This window comes from Arvicola amphibius, chromosome 11 (genome assembly GCF_903992535.2).
Source record: "Arvicola amphibius chromosome 11, mArvAmp1.2, whole genome shotgun sequence".
NCBI classification, from domain to species: domain Eukaryota; kingdom Metazoa; phylum Chordata; class Mammalia; order Rodentia; family Cricetidae; genus Arvicola; species Arvicola amphibius.
The window spans coordinates 5,971,686-5,992,676 of NC_052057.2; the positions used below are offsets into that span (position 1 = coordinate 5,971,686).

Here is a 20,991-nt window from a genome sequence, read left to right on the forward strand (position 1 = left end):
GTGAGGACTGGGGTTGGAACTCAGTGGTAGAGCGTTTGCCTAGCATGTACAAGGCCTTGGGATCGTTTACCTTCCATGGCCAATGTGTGTTTGTGTGTGTGTGTGTGTGTGTATGTATGTGTGTGTGTGTGTGTTCCTATCAGAATAAATTCACAATAACTAGATTTCCACTTGAGAGAGCTCTGCATTTCCAACATCTCTTCATGTTTTTTAAGTAGAGCCAATACACAGAGTGACCCCTCTCACGTCAGCTACACCACCTCATTTGAACTAGGCTGCTTGCTCTATTACGGAGTTCAAGTCTTCTACAGACCATGTCATCATGCCTGTCCTTGCTAGACTTGCTCTTTGAACATCTCTCGCCTCCTCGACACCTCTACAGTGCCATGCACAAAAAAAAAAAGAAGACATTTTGGACTGTTTCACACTAGCATTTCCACACTAGCCTTAGAAGAAATGGCATGAAATGTCTTCTATGACATTTCAAATGGTGTACATTAGCGAGAAAATGTCCAGAAAGCTTTGTGTCTTCATGGAACCTAAGAATGTGACCTTATTTAGAAGCAGAGTCTCTGCCAAGACAAGGACTAAGACCATGTTCATACAGAATCATTAGGATAGACCCCAAAGCCAATGACATAGTGTCCTTGCAAGAAAGAGAAAACGGTTGCAGAGATGTAGTGTTGGTGGGCAGGCAGAGGCAAAGGCTAGACTTTTGCTGGCACACCAGAAGCATGGAACAGCCTGGACAGGCAAGAGAAGAGCTGGAACCTGAAGAGAGTACGTAGCTCTGCTGACCCCTTGAGTTTAGATTCTGGCCTCCAAACCATGAGAGAATCCATTTCTATTGTTTCAAGTCACCAGATGGCAGTAATTTGTTAGAGCAATCAAGGCAGGGGATGAGAAACAGAGAAAGGTAGCCCCTCTGTAGGCCTGATCCCCGATCCAGATGAAAACAATCTGGAGCTGGATACATTACGGACAGCATTTCCAGTGCGGCGTCTTTGCACATTACTGCGTGCAGCATAGACTCTCTAAAGATAAGTTCTCTTCTCAGACAGTTGTCCTAGACTTGAAAAACATCTTTTTTGGTGAATACTCTTTGTTCTTTTATGTGCTGGTCAGTCATCCATAGTGACAAGGGAGGCACAAGAGAGGAATGGAGAAGAGTCACAACAACAGGAGGCAGAGCTCTCCAGACAGAGCACCCAGAAAGACATTAATGTGTTTAACGGACAGACAGGAGGAAGGGAAGGTCTTTGGCCAGAGTCGTTGGTATGAGCGCCATAGGAGAGGAAAAGCAAACTGAAAAGGCCAAGCCTGAATAACTTCAAAGGGCTCCACGCTGTAGGAGTGGTCATTGGCTGCCTCTCCTCTCCCTGTAGCTGGTTTTGGATGCTTCGGGAAGAGGAAGTTGTCTCCCGGGTCCATGGGCCAAATAGATGAACTCCTTTGGCTTCAGACTGATGATTTCATGTGTAATTGGGCTAAATGCATTTTCTCATTATTAGAGAGTCATGAGCCTTTCTCCCAGCTGTGTTCTTTGTTCCCTCTGAGAACCGTCTGGGCTGTGGAGAGCCAGCTGTCCTCGGCCAGGAAGGTTAGTGGCACAGCATTCCCTGGGCACAGGCACACAAAAATTAGTGTGGAGTATATGAGGTCTTCATGAATTCAGCTGTACTAGCACGTCCTTGCCTTCCCCCCTCGCAAGCAGATAGCAATGAACGGAAGGCAGCTTTGACTGCAGTGAAAACTGCACCATGCTTCCTGGGAAAGCTCCCCGCAAAGATAAGAACGATTGCTTACAGAATTTATATCGCAGCTGTGCGTTCACTTCCTGTCCCTGTAACAAATTCCTAAGAAAATCAATTAAGAAACTTACAAAGACGAGAGGTTCATTGTGCCTCACAATTGGCTCACAGGCCAGTTGGGCCATTTCAGCTCATGGGTTCTGGTACATGATTGATGGGTCTTGCCGTGGCAGAGGCACATGGCACAGTAGAGCCATTTACTTCATGTCCAAGAAGGAAAACAAAAGTAGGAAGGGATAAGAGTCCTCTTTCTGGCTACATGTCTGAGAATCGATAGATTTCCAACTAGACTCCGCCATATAAAAATCCCATTACCGTCACTTTTAGGACCAAACCTTTAAAACATGAACCTTTGGGAGAAGTCAACACTCAGACCTCAGCTTGAACTTTCCAGATTTTACCTTAACTGCTTCTCCTTTACCCCTCCCTCTAGACATCAATTGTTAATGCTGTATTTTTATTTGGAAAAATCCCAAGGTACTGGAAAGCCCATTTTTTTCATAGCTTTCTTATGTTTTTCTTACCTTCTTGACAGTAGTTGGTTTTCTCTAACAGGAGCTATAACCAGATTGTCTTCTGTATTTGAGTATTTATGTGTGCAGACACAATACAAGTCCCTCATATGCTGTCTTTCATTTTTTCCTCACTGTAAATGGGTATGCCGTCAGATACGCATTCCATTCCATAAATATGGAAAATAAAAGTGCAGAGAGATGACGTTAGTCTCCTGATAACAGGGTTAGTAGAATCCCATCCCAACTGTTTGCCTTGTGGGTCAGCTTCCCATCACCCCAACAGTTTAGGGAATCCACCTGGTAACAGGAATTGGTTTGTTTTGGTTCACAGCTTAGGAGGTTTCGGTTCATGATCAGTTTACCCCATGGCTTTAGCCTACAGCAAGGGAGTGCACCATGATAGGAGCACATGGTCAGAAAACTGCTCATAGTCAAAGGCCAAGGGACTAGGGTCCCCTTCGAGGACCGCTCTAAGTGGCCTAAAGCCCCCCCCCTTGGTCCCCAGTTCTCAAGAGCTCCATCATCTCCCAGTAATGGCGTGGGCTAAGGACTTTGAGAGATGCTTATCCAAACACGGAAGCTCCCCACATTCTGCTTTTGCCTGGGTGGAAGAACAAGGCCCGTGCTGTTAATCATTAGATGATTTTGCATTCAAACAAATGTCTTGTTGATAAAATTTAAATTGGATGGCACCTCCTCTTACATGATATTTAAAACATTTAGACTTCTTTTTAAAGAAAAGTTATTTTAAATTTCTTTCTTAGAAAAGTAGTGTATGAGAAATTAGAGATACCTCCAAATTTTAAATATCAAGTGTGGTGATGGGAGTAAGAGCTGATGTTTGTACGTAGTTACTAAATATAAGACACAATTCTAAGTCTGTATTTTACCTCATTTAATCTTCATGATGGTCTTTGAGACAGGAACTGTTTCAAACTGGGGAAGTTAAAGCCCTGCACTGCACATGAACTGGGAATGTCAGCTCCCGTCCCCAAATGAGTAACAGTGTTTATTTATGCAAACCTTCCTCTGCGGCCAAAGGTTGTTGCTATTGCAAGCTTCCATCCTTCCAAGAGAGAAAAGCCGTTAAATCTCTCATCTATGTCCTTTCTACTAGGATTACAGCTGGACTCGTGTGTCTCTGAAGTGACAGGACACTATATGGGATCCACAGGGACGGAGGTCTGGCTAGCAGTTGTCTTGTGAATCCACATAATCCCCTGAGACATGCATGGATTATTCTGGTCCTTTGCCTTAAACACCTCTGAGTAGTCACCAGCCTGTCACAGGCACCTCCACACCCAGTCTTTCTTGCCTCCATCCTTAGCCCTCCGGGGCTAGAGGGTAACATTTCATTGTTCCTGAGTTAGCCTTGCCCCTAGAGAACTTTCGTGGTCCTGAGACTCACCTGCCTTAGCCATTCTAATCTCTTCCATTCTGCTGCTTTGTTGTCAAGGCTCTGACTGTAGCAATTGCCCCGTGACCCCAGGTCACCCTGCTCCAGAATCCAGTGAGGGAAATATGACCCGTAACTAACCCAGAAATGAAGTACATACATTTCAGCTGTCCTTTTTCGGCCCACGTCTCTTATCTCGTTTGTGAGCAGAAAAGCCCAATGGTTCTCTTTAACAGGCTTGCAAACCTCTTGTCAAATGTCACTCTTAAGCATTTGAAAATAAAATCCCAGGAACTGAGCTCTTCTGTGAACTTTTGAACTTCTGTCTCATCTTTTTCAGATGGTGCAAGTGTGAACGTCTAGTTGCCTAAAGCAGGAAAGGGGTAGGGGCTGCAAGATATTTAAGAGAAGAGAAACTGTTAACACCCCAGGGAGATTTTCCAACACTGGCTTGGCATTGACTTTGAGAACAAGATAAGCAGTGCCTATTTTGGGGTGTGATGGTGATGATATGTGTTTTTAATAGGATTAGAAACCTGAAGTATATTCAAGGACTCTTTTAATGTTAATTTGTCCTGCATTTAAAATTCAGAAATATTAGATATTCCATAACTTCTTAAGTAAGCTTCTTATGTTGTTCTCAGGAGGACGACCGTGCCTAGCAGAGCAATGCTGGAATCAGCTCCCATTTCAGAATACCCCACTAAAGCTGTTGATGTGTCTTTTTAAAGTTAAAAACAGAGGGGTGTAGTGACATGGGTCATGACTCTTGTATTAATGTACAGTCGTGTGTGCATGTGTGTGTGAATGCATGTGTGTGGATATCCATATAGGCCAGAAGAGGGGGGCAGAGGCCCTGGAGCTGTAGTTACAGGTGCCTATAGGTACCACCATGGTAGCAGAAACTGAACTCAGGTCTATAAGATAGCAAGCAATCTTCACCACTGAGCCATTCCCTTCACCCTTTTAATGTAGGCATTTGTAGTTTTTACAAACTTACCTTTTAGGGCTGCTTTCATTGTGGATTTGGGGTTGTTGTATCTTCATTTTCATTCAGTCTTAGAAATATGTTTATATTTATTTTGATTTCTTAAGTCAATCATTCTTCACTCAATAGCATGTTGCTTAAGCTCCATAAATTAGTGTAAGTCTTGTAATTTCCCTTACTGTGATTTCTAGTTTTATTCCATACAGTCTAAAAGAATATAAGAAATTATTTCAGTATTTCCCTATATTTGTTAATACTTGTTTTGTGTCCTATTGTAAGATCTATTTCAGAAAAACTTCCATGGGCTGCTGAGAAGAATGTATGTTCTGTAGAATTTTTGTTCTTGATAATGATGGCATGTTCTATAGATGTCTGTAGAACCATTTGATCTATGAAGTCGTTTGACCAAGATGTTTCTCTTCTTTTGTTGGGATATGACCTATTTATTAGTGAGAGTGGGGTATTGAAGTAACATGTTGCTGCAATAGTATTGCCTGCATCTTTCTGTCTAGAAGGACTTAGTTTTATGAAATTGGGTGCCCCCATGTTCAATGAATACACGCTTAGATCTGTAATGTCATCTTGAGGGCTTTGTTCCCCTAACAAGAGACTTTATTTTTTTATGATTAACCCTTATTTCCACAGACACTAGAACACCAGTGTCTCCTTACTTCCTAGTTCCCTTGCCAGGGACACCTTTTTCCACCCTTCCTCTTTACCACCACATACTTCTCTGATGGTGAGGTTCATAGCCTGGATGGAGCAAACAGATTCTGCCTTTTAATCTAATCTCCTAACCTGTGTTTTAAAATGTCATATCGAGATCGCTAATATTCAGAGTTATGATAAAGGAGGGTCAAAATATTAGTTCACCATTTATTAATAAGCAAAATTCATGCACAAATATCACAAGACAAATGAGAATCTCAACCGAGCCACCAGCCACCAAATCCACCACTCATTCTTGGTCCTAAAGGACCCGCGCGCCTCTCTGCCCCACCTTTTCTTTTGACCTTGTCCATTCCCCCCCCCACCAAAAAAAACTCTGCCCTTGGGGGAAAATGAAAAGCTTCTCCCTTCTGGCTAATGGATCAGTGACATAAATTCCATGACATTTCCCCATTTTTGTCTAATTAAAAAGGAAAGGTTGTAAGCCTAGCATAATAAAAGCAAGTACAATAAGAATTATTACCAAGTATTGCCCACATAGAAAGGAAAGATAATAACCTTAACAAAAATGAAGCTCCATACAACAAGCACAATTATTAAGTAAGAAATGCATCCTAAATGCCCAGCCCATAAGTAACTGACAAATTTATAGAGATAATTCCATTAGTGGTCCGCTCCTGAAGAGTCCAAAGTTTTTTTTTTTGTTTTTTTTTTTTTACCTAATGTGTCTTTTGCTAAGATTCAGGAGGACTGTGGCTGTAACTCTCTAGTCTTCAACCCCACCAAAGACCTGAGAAGGCAAATAATATTACCTGAGTAAGTAGGAAGTGTAAGCAAGTGACTTCCAAAAACTGTGAGAAATGACAAAAACAGTTGGCCGCCTGGTCAGTCATCCAAGTTTCCCCTGAGGACTTGCCCTAAGATTCCTCAGGATACATAAAATGCAGCTATCCAGCCCCATAGTGTAAAACCCAGGCCCCACACTGTCAAAATTGATGAGAACTGGAACAAAAGAGTCTCTGTTCTTGGTAGTGCCTTAATTAGAGCAAAGGAGACTGAGATCTCTTTGACTGGTGTATCTTTAAGTACTCCACCCATTCAGCGGATATCCCCAGTCTTCTTTCAATGTAAAATACTCTGCAGATTACCCAAGATCACCTCAAAAAAAAGCAGAGATCTGAATTCCCGCTGTAGTTACTAATGTATGAAAAACTGTGTATCCTTAAAATATCAAGTGTTATATGAGTTAAAATATAGAAACACATAATACTAAAAAGCTGTTCTCTTAAAAATGCTAACTCCGACTTTGCAATGCTGGCCACATGTCTCTTGCTCTGTGTGCCTGCCTTCTGCTGGAGGAAGTAAAGGCTAGGAAGAAGAAAATGCCTTGGCAAGCAGAAAGAAGGTAAAAACTCATTACCAAATGCTTGTACTATTTAAAAAGAAATTTCTACAAAACAGACCTCCGACCTCAAGAAGAATGAGCAGGTCTGTTTTGTTTCTGCTAGTCAGAAATCCCTCATTGCCATTCTGATTTTCCTTATTTCCCCTTTTTCTGTTTCCCCACTGCTCTCTGTCTGCGTGTGCAGGGTGGGGGAGGGGAGCTGGAATGGAGTGAAGTAAGAATGAGAAAGAGAAAGAGTGGGAGCAGGGATGCCTGTGGCTCCACCCTGACCTCGCGTATGCACTCAGTGTGTCAAGGACACTGTCCCAGACACAGCAGTGGGAACAAAGTCACAATTGCTTATCATGAGCAGCAGCTCAGCTGCAACCGTCAGTGGAAATGACAGGAAGAAGTTCCAATAAACAGTAGGGGTGCAGGGGTCCTCTCCAGAATGGTCCATGTTGCCCAGCGACGTCGCCTTTAAGAAGGTCACCGGTGTGACAGTCACTCATGTTGGGCACCATCCATGGTCAGCTACTGTACCTCAGCAATGGTGTGCTACAAGAGCAGCCTGTCTACAGCCAGGTCTTCCATCGCTACTTGGGCTTCAGGCTTTCCCACTGCTAATATCCACAAACCCCTGCCTCTCTTCCCTTACCGTTCATGTCAACCACAAGAGTAATGGATGGCATTGTCATCCCTTCCCCAACAGCCAGCTTGTCCCTGCTGAAGGAGCTTTGGACCCCAATGTTCCATAAATACGTATGACAAGGGTGTAAATATTTATGATTTTTTAATGCCTGTTATGAGACAGATGCAGTCCACGCGGTGGGGTTTATGGTGATACATATATTTTGGTAACACCTGCTAAGGGTTAATATTATCTGTGAAGCCACCCTTGCCTGTAACAGGTCCACCTGGTCCCAGGTAGTGTCCCAGGGAAAGGCTTACTAAAGCCATTTTATAACAGAAAAGAAAGGAGAAAGAGCGAGCAACGACAAGACTTAAGCAACTACACCGTTTGGACTTGATTGACAGAATTGTTGCCACAGTGACGGCCAAGGCTAATTGTCAACTGGGAAAATCCAGAATTACCTGATAAACGGGCCGCTGGGCATGTCTGTGGGGAGGGGCGGTATTGTGACTGGGTTAATCGAGAAATGGCATCATTCCCTTGGCAAGGTTTCCTGGAGATGGCAAGGGTAAAGAAGGGGAACTGGGTGTAGCTGCATAGCCGAATTCAGCACAGCTGCCAAGTTCCTATGTGACTGAACATCCCCAAAGCAATGGACGGTAACCTCGGAGTTAAAATAAACTCTTCTCCCCTTAACTAGCTTTTGTCAGAGGCTTTTTTCACAGAAACAGTACGGAAGCTAAGATAGCCACGCATAGCGCATGCCTTAAAATAGCAGAAAGGTCGGAGAGCACTCATGAGAGACAAATAACCGGGAAGGGCACCAAGCCGGTGGTGTCAAGTCACTGCACTATGTATGACAAAGATGTGACAACTTAAAATAGTCCACTTACAAAAGCTCTGAGTTAAATATAGGACCTGCTAAAGGAGCATTGAGAAAAGCAACATCACATCAGTCACTGGCACGTCTGTCAGTTTCAGCAGCAAGGAAATACCACCTACAAAACAGTCCCGTGTCTCGGAGAGCTGCTGGGCCCTCAGTTTCCCTGCACTGCTTAGGAACAGAGGCGTAGCCAAATGAGCCTCGGCTGCCCGGTCCACGGTTTCACAACCCACTCTGCAGCCTGCAAGGTCAAGACTGCAGACCCTCCTAAGACCTGCTCGTCTTATCACTAGCTCTCTGGGCTCTGACACAAAGTTTTAGTTATAAAAAATAAGAAGATTGGGGGGCTGGAGAGATGGCTCAGAGGTTAAGAGCACTGCCTGCTCTTCCAAAGGTCCTGAGTTCAATTCCCAGCAACCACATAGTGGCTCACAACCATCTGTAAAGAGGTCTGGTGCCCTGTTCTGGCCTGCAGGCATACAGACAGAATATTGTATACATAATAAATAAATAAATAAATATTTTAAAAAAAATAAGAAGATTGGGAATGTTACCTCAGTAGTAGGGCGCTTGCCTGGTATGTGTGAGTCCCTGGGTTAAATCTATAGTATCACAGCAAAAGAAGAGAGAGAAGAGGGAGGGAGTTCGAGGGAGGGGAGGATGGTGAAAATGGGAGAGAGGAAGGCAGAAGCAGCAGCCCCCTCAACATTGCCAGAGACCAATGAATCACGTTATTCATTTCCACACTTTATTTATAAATAGATAACAACTTATAATGCTACTCTGAAAAATGGATTTTATTTATCTTGAAATTTTTGATAACAGTTTGTAATGTTCAAAACTTTCCTTAATTCCAGTTCCTAAATACTTCTGTATTAATTAAAAGAATTGATTAATTATTTACATAGATGTCCAAAATAAAAAACCCTGCCAAATCCACAAAAGGGGAAATTTCAGTGCCCAAAACTTCAAAACCCAATGTGCCCATGATTACACTGGTAACTTGTCGCTTCAACAAAATACCTGGCAAATGCAACTTAAGGAACAAAGCTTATTTTTGACACATGCTTCATGGGTCCAGGCCATTACGGAGGGGAGTCCCAGTGGCTGCAGGCTTGAAGCAGCTGGTCACAATGCACCCACAGTCAAGAAGCACAGGGCTGGAGACGAGGCTGATGCAGTAGGAAATTGCTGGCCTCATAGGCATGGTGAGAGTCAGTCCTCAGTGGCGAAGGAGAAAAGGTGATGAATGATTATCTCCAGCGCACGTCTTTTCTGTTTTGTCTGGGACCCTAAACTTGGTTATGGTTCTGTGCACATCTAGCAGGGTTCCCCTCCCCTTCAGCTAGTTCAGTCTACCCATCCTTCACAAATACACCCAGAAGCTTTCATCCTTAGGAAAGGAGGGTTCTGTCAAGCTGACACTATAAAATGCCACAAATGCACCCTTTATCAATGTGACACCCAACTATATCTCTCAGGCATTAACTCTCTGCTCTTTGTCCCTGTACATCCGTGGCCATAATACAGAATTCATCTGTTCCAGCTCCAACACTCCCCACATGCTTTAGCAGTTCCAACACTGAAAAGTCCAAAGTCCTCTGGTACTAGAGACAGTGACTGAACTGTGAACTCCTGTGAAGTTACAAGCGAGAGCTAATACACACAATGGCACGGAATAACTGCTCCCGTTCCAACCTAGAAGAATGGGAACAGAGATCAGACCAAACCAATACCACAGCCCGAAATGGCAAAACCAAACCACAGAGTTCCGTGTCCAGCTTCTGGAGCTCTTGATGGGGCAGTCTGGGTCCCAGAGGGCTTTAGTGCCGTTTTCAACAGCTCTGCTACCTACAGCACACACAGCCTTTCTCTTGAGTCAGTTCTGCTCCCTCTATTCTGCTTTTCCTCCACACACTGGGATTACAAGAATACACCACCATATCCCGTTTTCCTTCTTTTAGTTTTTTTTTTTTTCAATGTGGATTCTGTGTGTTAAATTCAGGTCCTCTTAAAAACAAACAAACAAACAGAAACAGATGGAAGGGCATGGTGGTGCACGCCTTTAATCCCAGTAATAAGGAGGCAGAGGCAGATGGATCTCTGTGAGTCTGAGGTCAGCCTGGTCTACAAAGTGAGTTACAGGATGGCCAGGGAAGTTACAGAGAAATCCTGTCTCAAGAAAACAAAAACAAGCAAACAAAAAAACCCTCAGGTTCAGGTCCTTCTGTTTGTACAACAAATACTTTACCAGTTGAGACACCTTCTGGGCCTACTGCTTCTTGTCTTAAATATAGTCAGCATGGGCACCTTAGTTAGGGTTCTGACAGTGTGAAGAGACCCCTGCCCAAAGTAACTCTTTTGAAAGGGAGCATTAGTCGGGGGCTTGCTTCTAGCTTCATAGAACTAGTCTGTGATTGCTACTGTGGGAAGCAGACAGGCATGATTACATCATGATCTGCAGGCAGCAGGCAAAGAGAGATGCTAGAGCCAGCATGGGTTTTTGAGTCCTCAGATCCCACCCCCAGTGACACACCACCTCTTTCCAGGCCATACCTACTCCAACAAGGCCATACCTCCCAACCCTTCCTAAACAATCAGCCAACTGGAGACCAAACATGAGACTAGCCATTCTCATTCAAACCCCCACGGCCACCTATCCAAAACCAGCTTTGATGAATCAAGATGTGTCTATATACACCAGGGATCAGTTTCTGTTCATGAAGGCAGTCTAGGAAACTAAAAACGACGTGGAGAAATGGTGGACCACGTTTCGGCATTTCTACCACTGGCTCACGGGTAGCCAGATATGACTTGCAGGAAGCTACGACACTGTTTGATGAGCGTAGAGAGCTGGGCCACCCCAAACCTCCCACTGGGGACAGAAACACACCACTGCACTGAACCACTGGCTTATTTAGAGGGATTGTTTGTGCCGAGATAGCGAAGTCTATCTGCTCGGTTTTCCTTTTTGACTCTCTCGCTCTCGGATTTTTTTTTTCTTTTCAGGAGACAACAATGGCTGGTCTCTACAATTCGACAAGTACTTTTCCAATATCTCCAAACTGACTCCACTACCCCCTTCTGAATGCTGTAAGTAGTCACACAGCAGATGAGTTCATGGTAAGATGCCAAGCTATTACGTTTTGGATACAGCAAACTTTTTGTGTCCAAGGTCATCCTGGGCCACGCAGTGGGAATCTGTCTCCAAAAACACTGGAAAGAAAAAGGGGAAAGGGAGACAAAAGGGAAGAAGGAGACAAGACGGAAGAGGGAAGGAGGAAAACGAAGATAGAGGAGGGAGAGAGAGAGAGAGAGCTGGAAAGCTCTTGCTGAGGAGAGTTCAGCGACCACATCCAAAGCTCAGGTCCCTAAGGTCAAGGAGAGGAACCGGCAGCTTACCTAACTCATAGTTTGTAAAGCAAAAATAATGGGAGGAAAACGGACTGGGTTGGCTAAAAAACCCTATTTTGCCCACTCTGTCACCATGGAAGAGATTTGTCATAAGTATAAATTACTCAAGGATTCAGGCACTATGCAACAAACAGAGGATCAAGATCAGCACAGAGGTAATTTTTTATCAATACTTTGAAGACATACAAAGCTCAATTTTTAGTTAGATTTTTTTAAAGAGAGTGGGGATTAAATTTGCTAAATTAAACCTCTTTTTCAAGCAGTACATGAAATACAAGTGCAGGATAAAAATCTTGGGGTGAAACTTAAATTAAGGTTCCTATTTGCAGCACTGTTCTCGTATTAGATTCTTGGTGGAAATTCACCCAAGAACAGCTCAAAAAACGTTTTCGGGTGCTTGAAAGGATGTGAGCGGCTCACATTTTAAAGTCCACTCCTCAGAGGAAAGTCGTGGAAAGTGTCATTCACAGGAAAGCCGATGCCTGACCAAAGTTTAACTTGAAGGATTGGAGGAAGAAATTGTTTACTCACTGTCCACAAGCATTGACTGGCCAATGCTTTCATCTTCTTTTTAACCCAGCTGAAATTCTTACACGAACAATTTTTAATATGATTTTATATTAGCAGGGTGGCTTTGAACCTACAGCCCTTCTACCTCTGCCTCCCAAATGCTGGATCACGGGTGTGTGCCACCACGGTCTGCAGAACAGGTACAACTTTGGGATGTGACGGGATTCAGTTTTCCAACATCATTTCCCATCATATATAGGGCGAATAATGCCTAAAACTGCACTTACGGGGTGAAGCTTTGCTGGGCATTCCAAGGTCACTGACATTGGGTATTGGGAAGATGCAGAATGGGATGGGTGGATGCTTTTAGCCATCTTGCAGGGCTGGAGTATCTTAAAGATGAGATTCAGCACATCTAGAATCCCCTGGAGGCCTGCAGTTGACACAGCTGAGCAGTTCGTTGGTATTTGTATCCCACGTAACTTACACGGCATGGTTTCTGCTCACTGTGGAACGGACACTGTCAAGACTGCGAGGGTTGCCCTCCCTCCGCATGTCCTCCTCCCAAGACTGTGAGGGTTGCCCTCCCTCCGCATGTGCTCCTCCCTGGTGCTGGGAGCTTCGCAGCTGCAGCTACGGCTGCCAACACTTACCGCCCCGGTGAACAAGGGAAACCACTTCCAACAGTTGTCCATCAGGAGCATGTGTAGCCATGTCTACCAAATTTTTCAAAGCAGCTAAAATTACAGTGCTTTCCATATAATTGCTTAAGACAGTTGTAGCTCCTTTAAAATGCTGCATGGACAAGCAGAAGCCTCTGCAGGGTTTCGGCTCTCTCAGTCCTCCACCCTGAGCCACCCAGGAAAACCCTTCTGGAAAAATGAAACCTCACCATTCAGTGCTTAGGTCTCCTTTCTTGCTTGCTTCTGGTTCAAATGAGTTCGTCTTTCAGCAAAGGCTTTTTTATTTGTTACTTCCGATTCTCATCCTCAAACAGAAGCTTGCAAGCGGACGTTAAGCCCCTCCACCACCACTCCTCCAGCTGGAGACAGTAGCAGAAGATTTCATTCATGTTGCAGCAAATGAAGGTCAACCCAATATTTAAAAATAAATGGGTGGAGCTGGGACGATGGCTCTTCTGCTCCTGCTCTCTACTCACCCATCCATCCCACTGTGTGATTCCTTTCCTTATCTCCTAGGTCTAGAGAAGATCCTAAGGAACTTTGTTCAGGAAACTCTCTTTTTTTCCCTAACCCCAAGTTAGTCAGCTCTCCATTATCATAACAAAGACGTGAGTTGTCAAGAACATTTTCTTCTCTTGGAGACCTAGAGTTTGGTTTTCAGGGTCCACCACCTCCCACCTCTCCTATCCCCATCCTCCCATCCCCACCCTCGCCAGCAGATACTCACAACCACCTGTGACCACCAGCGGCAAGAGATCTACTGCCCTCTGGGCACCCAGGAACACAAACACACATACACAAGCAAACGCATGTGCTCAGGACTACACACACATATACACGTGCACAGACACACAAAAATCAATCTTCAAAAAAAGAAAGGAAGAAGAAAAAAGGATGGGCTCCTCAATTCATGTGTTTCCTAATGTTAATGCTAGACCAGTCTGGTCTTGAAGTTAAATTCAGAGCAAACTGCGGAACCTTAATTTAAAGCCTTCCCCCAAGCACTTGGGTAAAGAAAGCATGGTAGACGTTATACTCGTCAATATTCTCATGGCTTTGCATTTCTTTCTCTTCGTCCCCCTCCTCTCCCTGGCCCCTCACTTCAACATTCCTCCCCGCTTCCTCTCTGTTCAGTGGTTGGCTCTGTGCCCAAGCACTGTATGTGCCGAGATCTAGAGATTGACTGTGATGGAGCCAATTTACGCGCTGTCCCGTCAGTTTCTGCCAATGTGACTGTAATGTAAGTAGCAAAGATTGGCTCGTCCTTAAGGCTGGATAGAACGGCAGGGAGACCGCCCAGACTGACACCAGGTCACTCCTGATGAGGCATTGTGTTCAAAGACTGCTCCATCTGTCCATCAGTTATAACAAACTTTTCACACATGGTTCTAAACACTTTAAAATACTAGGCCTCACCTTAAGTTACTTCGTAAACAATTCTGTGAGGTGTTGACTACTCACCGTATTTTATCCAAGCAGAAGACGCCGTCCATTTCAACTGTTACTGGGGGTGAAGGGACTAAAGAAACGATGATCCCCATCTTTCCCCATTACACGGAAATTTTATTGGATGCTTATTGCAAGAGCTGGCTTAGAGTTTATTATACAGGAAGACACTCTCGTGTATTCCTGAGGACAAGTAGACGTAATTTACTTAAGGAAAGAGTAAAATAAATTGGATAAATTATTCCCAAAGCTTCACATTTAAATTAATTTCTAAATCACCTTGACATTGTGGTCTTTTCCTACAAAATTCAAACTTACATATAGAAGACAAAAGGAGTCTATTAGGAGTAATAGTGTCTTGTTGGGCTCAGTGTTTGTGGTGCTAATTTCTAGTTCTGGTTATTTGAACTCAACCAGATGTGAGCAGCACACAAACACATAGTTTTTGGTCCAGATTTTTTTTTCCAAGAATACAATGGAAAGTAAAAGTTTTGATATACGCTTTATTCAGTGGGTTGGGTTTGGGGTTTTTTTTTGTGTGGGCTCTTCCTCCATGTGTTTTAATGTCTTGTGACTCTGGCTTTCTGGTTCATGCAGACACAGTAAGAGTAACCCTTGAGTATACAGGTGTTGGCAAGTCTTGCCTTTCTCAAACAACCTACCAGACAACCCAGATGCTTGGCACACAGGTAAAGGAGCTGCAGCAGAGTCCCATCAAGTTGGCAGAATCTGGGTACTGCCCCGTGGATCTCAGTCTGGGAACATAAACAGAGAACATGGGGAAAATCATTTACACAAACTTGTTTTCTGAAGGAAGTGACATTTCCTGAACAAAGAGAAGTAGCTGCTAGTGTTCCTCCTTTCTCACCTCCCGTGACTTATCATAGCAATTAGTCCCGCTAGAGGAAAAGTAATGATTTCCCCCCAAGGAAACTGAAGGAGGTCCTAGGAAGGGTTTATATAAATTCCTTGGTGAGAGAAATAATTATCACCCCCACTGCTTACATCGGAGTTGCTGGAAAATCCTAATGAAAACCTGATGCAGCCAACCTGACTTTTCATTTGCCCACAAGTAATACTGGAATCCATTTGCCAACAATCCAACTAACCTTTGTGAAAGAAAGTAACAGAGGAAAAAACGCTAGAGGGAGGAAGGCCGGGGGGACAGGGTAAATAGTTAAATTATGATTCGATTTAAAAAAGAAATGTTCTGACCACATATGTGTAGTATACATATGTAAATAGATATGAATCAGTCAACTTTAACCTAGGAAGGAAAAAAAAAAGGAAGGGAGGGAGGGAGGGAGGGAGGGAGGGAGGGAGGGAGGGAGGGAGGTAGAGATGAAGAGAGGGAGGGATGGAAAGGAAAAAGTAAAGCTAAGATCATATCCTGCAAGAAGACAAGGGGAGAACGTGGGTAAAGTGACTTCAGGGCACCTACCCTGGAGCACAGATTGATGGAAGAAAGAAGAGCCAGGTCCCAGTAAGTGGGGATGACCAAGACTTCAATGTTAGATTTCTTATTTCAACTTAACATTAGCAGGTCATTCAGTGGCTATTCAACAGGCATTTATAGATATAGGTTTAATGCTCAGAGGTCTAAGTCTACAATATTTGACTATTTGTGATTTTTTTAAAAAGCATTATTAGACTTGGGGTGTAACTCAGTAATATTGCACTTGCTTAAAATGCATGAGGCCTCTGAATTCATCATCAGGACTGTAAACACACACACACGCATGCACACATGCACGCACATGAGCACATACAAACTCTGAGTGTATATATACCAATAGATATAGCTATACAGCATTGTTCTGACTTTTGATTAAACCACTTGATTCCAGTTGTCCCTACAGACTCTTCTCTGAAGATACTGGCTCAATATCATACTTTGTTCCAGTCTGTTTGTTCTGTTCAAGAGGGAAAAAATTCTCTAGACTTTAGTGGACACGTATTAAAGACTAAATATCAAATTCCATTACTGAGTTCTTCCAGATTTTGAGTTGCAACTATTATAGGAAAACTTCAGGAATGGCTTAACTCACATGTAAGGAAAGTATCCCAGAGGCCAATCATCCAATGAGTATTTACTGAAGTCGAGACTTTTGGGAAATGTTTCAAATAAACGCTAAAGAGATGGGCAAACACAGGTAGCTATGAATATTTATGCATTTTTCTTGCTCAATAAATGTTAACTTCGAGAGTTGACGTTTAGATCCCCGCATGCAGCCACTGAAAGGTGAAGCTCTGGCTTGCCCTTCCCTCTCTGTGACATGCACATGCTATATATGAGTGTGTGTATGCATATGATTTAGTGAGGAACCAAACAGGGTACTGAATTTTAAAATATAAAGGTATCTTACTGATGAAAGTGTTTGGGGTTTTCCTAATCAATGTAAACAATATCTACCCCTTTCAATATGAGGCCATTTTGAAAATATAAATGAAGCTATTTCTTAAAATATTTTGTATCATTTAGAAAGAATGATATTTGTCTATAAACCCTAGGGATGCGCTAATAAGGATCCAGCTTTTCAAGAGTGATTTCTTGGAAACTCTTGAAGAAGCCTACCTCCCTGTATGACAAACCACTGCACTCAAGGGTAGTTAGCCCCTGCTTTAGGGGCTCTCATAGGATCGTACTTGGACCTCTCTTTAAGAACATTAAGTGCTTCCTTGCATAGTCTTTGGGGTCCCAATCTTCTCTTACAAGAGGGGAAAAGACCATCATCTCCATAGTTTTTCTAGATATCTTCCAAAATTTTGGTGTATAAATACCAAAAGACTGTAAGGCAGAGTTTGGTTCAGAAGCTCAGTCAGAACACTGGTTGGAAAGGATGTCCCAGCGAGCTAGGATAAAGAGGAGAGAAGGTTCAGCTGTGGCCCAGCTGCCCAGAGGGGCTTGGAAAAAGCATGACTAGTTCGGCTTTGTCAGTCACTCCTTAACACATCATGAAACCAGTGCATCCAGCTCAAGAGCACGGGGTAGATATCGTTAGAAGTAAGACATTTGAGTGAAAATCTGCTCAGCAAGACCGAACTATGTGTGTGTTTCAGGTCCCTGAAGCGGAACTTCATAAGAACGCTCCCTCCCAACGGCTTCAGGAAGTACCGTGAGCTCGAAAAGCTGTAAGGAAAACTCTTAACGCTGGGCTTGCGATGACCCTGCGGTCTTGTGCGCTATTTCTTGTTCCTTCTGTAGAGATTAGCATCATATCACGTGTTAATAATCCCATCTGGAGAAATTATGTGTCCCTTAGCTGGAAACTTGTAGGGAGATACTCTAGAAAAAACTCAGATAAAAACTCAGATAACAGTTCCTAAACAAACTGGAACCCATATGCCGTGGCTCCTCCACCATGCTCCACAGAATGGAAATAAGTATTTCTGCCTCCTCCTGTCATGGATCAGCTCAATGCTCATCTCAGAGAAAGTGTGCTGAGCTTGGGGCCAGCAAGATGGCTAGATGTGTAAAAGTCATATTAACTGATTTAGTCATATTAACCAGGGTTCTGTCGAGTAACAGAACATACATACATATGTATGTATATATGTACAGGTATACATATGTGTATGAGATTTATTAGAATACACATATGTATATATATGTGTGTGTGTGTGTGTGTGGATAGATAGATAGATAGATAGATAGATAGATAGATAGATAGATGTATATGATTTATTAGAATAAAACTATCCAGCATGGGCAGCAAGTCTGATGACCCGAGCACAAGCTCTGGAAGGAAAAACCTGACTCTCAAAAGTTGTCCTCTGATCCTTGCATATACTGCATGGTGTCCATACACAAACAGATGAATGAAGAAAAAAAAGAAAGAAAAGAAGCAGGGACTGCAGCGAAGCCTCAGCAGTTAGGAGTAAGTATTACTCTTTCAGAGGACCAGAGTTCAGATCCCAGCCCAAATCTGACCCTCACAACTCTCTGTCACTCTAGCTCCAGGGAATCCAACCCCTCTGGCTTCCAGGCAAACCCACTCATGTGCACATATGAACACACAGACACAAACACATACACATCATCAAAAATAAAATCAATCTTTAAAAAAATATATTTAAAATTTTGTTCATTTTGCATACCAACCTTAGTTCCCCCTTCCTCTGCTTTACCAACCTACCCTCCTCCCCCAATCCCACCTCCCCCATCCACTCCTCTGAGGGGGTAAGACCTCCCTTAGGGAGTCAACAAAGTCTGGTGTTCCAAGTTGAGGCAGGACCAAGCGCCTCCACCTGTATCAAGGCAAAGTAAGGTATCCCACCATAGGAAATGGGCTCCAAAAAGCCAGTTCATGCACCCAGGATAAGTCCTGGTTCCACTACCAGGGCCCTCCCAACAGATCAAGCCACATAACTGTCACCCACATTCAGAGTTTGGCCCCATACAGGTTCCCCAACTGTCAGACAAGAGTCCCGGAGCTCCCACTAGCTTGGGTCAGCTGTCTCCATGGTTTTCCCCATCATGGTCTTGCCCTTGCTCATGTGATCCCTCCTCCCTCTCTTCAGCTGGGCTCCAAGAGCTCAGCCCAGTGCTTGGCTGTGAATCTCTGCATCTGCTTCCATCAGTTACTGGATGTAGGTTCTATGATAATGATTAGGGTGGTCACTAATCTGATTATAGGGGAAGGCCAGCTCAAGCACCCTCTCCATTATTGCTAGGAGTCTTAGCTGGGGTCATCCATGGATTTCTGGGAATTTCCCTAACACCTGGTTTCTCCCTAACCCATAATGGCTCCCTCTATCAAAATATCTCTTTCATTGTTCACTCCTCCATCCCTTCCCCAACTGGGCTATCTCAAACCCTCATGTTCCCATCACCCATCCACCCCCTTCTACCCAGAAGATGTTAACTATTTCCCCTTCCTAGGACCCTCCATATGTTTCCCTCTTAGAGTCCTCCCTCTTACCTAGCTTCTCTGGAGTTGTGGATTGTAGCCTGGTTTCTCCTTTGCTTTACATCTAGTATCCACTTGTGAGTGAGTACATACCGTGTTTGTCTGGATCTGGGTTACCTCACTCAGGATGGTTTTTCCTAGTTCCGTCTATTTGCCTGCAAATTTCCTAATGGCATTGCTTTTTACCACTGAGTAATACTCCATTGTGTAAATGCATCGCATTTTCTTTACCCATTCTTTGGTTGAGGGGCATCTAGGTTGTTTCCAGGTTCTGATTGTTACAAATATTGCTGCTTTGAACATAGGTGAGCAACTAAATGTCCTTGTGATATGATTGTGCATCCTTTGGGTATATGACCAAGAGTGGTCTTGCTGGGTCTTGAGGTAGATTGATTCCCAATTTTCTGAGAAACTGCCATACTGATCTCAAGGTGTCTGTACAAGTTTGCTCTCCCACCAGCAATGGAGGAGTGCTCCCCTTACTTCACATTCTCTCCAACACAAGCAATTCCCATCAAAACCCCAACAAAATTCTGCACAGACCTCAAAAGAACAATATTCAATATCATATGGAAAAACAAAAAGCCCACAATAGCCAAAACAATCCTGTACAATAAAGGAACTTCCAGAGGCATCACCATCTCTGACTTCAAGCTCTGCTATAGAGCTATAGCTGGTTCAGCTCGGCGGCTGTGCCTGCCTTCAGCGGATCTCCAATGTATCTGTTAATGTTTCATCTACACCCCAACATCGGTTCTGTCTCTGCCTTCAGTGAGGCCCCGCTGAATTACAACCTCCATAATCTTTTTACTGTAACACCCCCCATGGGTCCTGAGAGTTAATATGGGTAATGAAAGAATCCGTGATGGCCACGGCCAGGCTGAAGAGCAGCGGCTCTCAACCTTCCCAATGCCGTGACTCTAATACAGTTCCTCATCTTGTGCTGAGCCTCGACCATAAAATTATTCCATCACTACTTCAGAACTATAGTTTTGTTACTGTTGTGAATCATAACATAAATATCTGATATGCAACCCCAAGAGGTCGCAATCAACAAACAGGTTGAAAATCACTGCTGTAAAGAGCTATCAGGACTACTTTATAAACTACGGCCAGCCAAAGCCATAGTTCTTGCAAATTTGTTGTTTTTCAATAAGTTCTGGCATGGTAAAAATACAAACATGCCCATCTATGTCGACACCGTATGCTCATGACAGACATAATTCTTTAGTTTTATCTTCTGTTAAAAAAAAATAAAAAGAAAGGCACAACCCTCAGAAGACCAAGGTCCGGCCTCATGTTGTCAGCAACTTGCTTGTCTTCCTGATAGTTTAAACTGTGTAATAAATGTGATATTACTAAAAATGATAATTATAGATTGAAATGGAGGAAAGTCAAATGGAAAATTAGTTACTTCACACAAATGGACTATTCTAAAGCACCAGATAACGTGAAAACAATATACTTCATGTTTGAAAATAAAACTCAAATAACAATCCATTTTTCAGAATTTCACTGTTAAAAGGGGCTCTTTAGCTGAGAGCAAGAGAATTGGTTTGTTTTTTGCTACATGCTGCACTGGGTGAGCTAGCAGAGGCAGTGCTGGAGAGCTTGCCCTGGTATTGATGGTGAGGGAAAGCTGACAGACTGACCACCCCAGCTACCACCCAGCCCCAGAACCAAGACTGTGAGTTGGCCCACCCCAGCATTCACATGTGAAGGGAACGAACCTACAGATTCAAAACTGC

The 20,991-nt window shown here is 43.5% G+C and overlaps 1 protein-coding gene across 1 annotated transcript in view; it reads left to right on the plus strand.

Moving 5' to 3' along the window:
- The window catches only part of Rxfp1 (relaxin family peptide receptor 1), a 79,384-nt gene that overhangs the window by 30,739 nt on the left and 27,654 nt on the right, over positions 1–20,991 (plus strand). Inside the window, exons 3-5 of the mRNA XM_042055985.1 lie at positions 11,290–11,373; positions 14,022–14,127; positions 17,394–17,465. Of these exons, the coding sequence (XP_041911919.1) occupies positions 11,290–11,373; positions 14,022–14,127; positions 17,394–17,465 (262 nt within the window). The remainder of the gene's footprint in view (positions 1–11,289; positions 11,374–14,021; positions 14,128–17,393; positions 17,466–20,991) is intronic.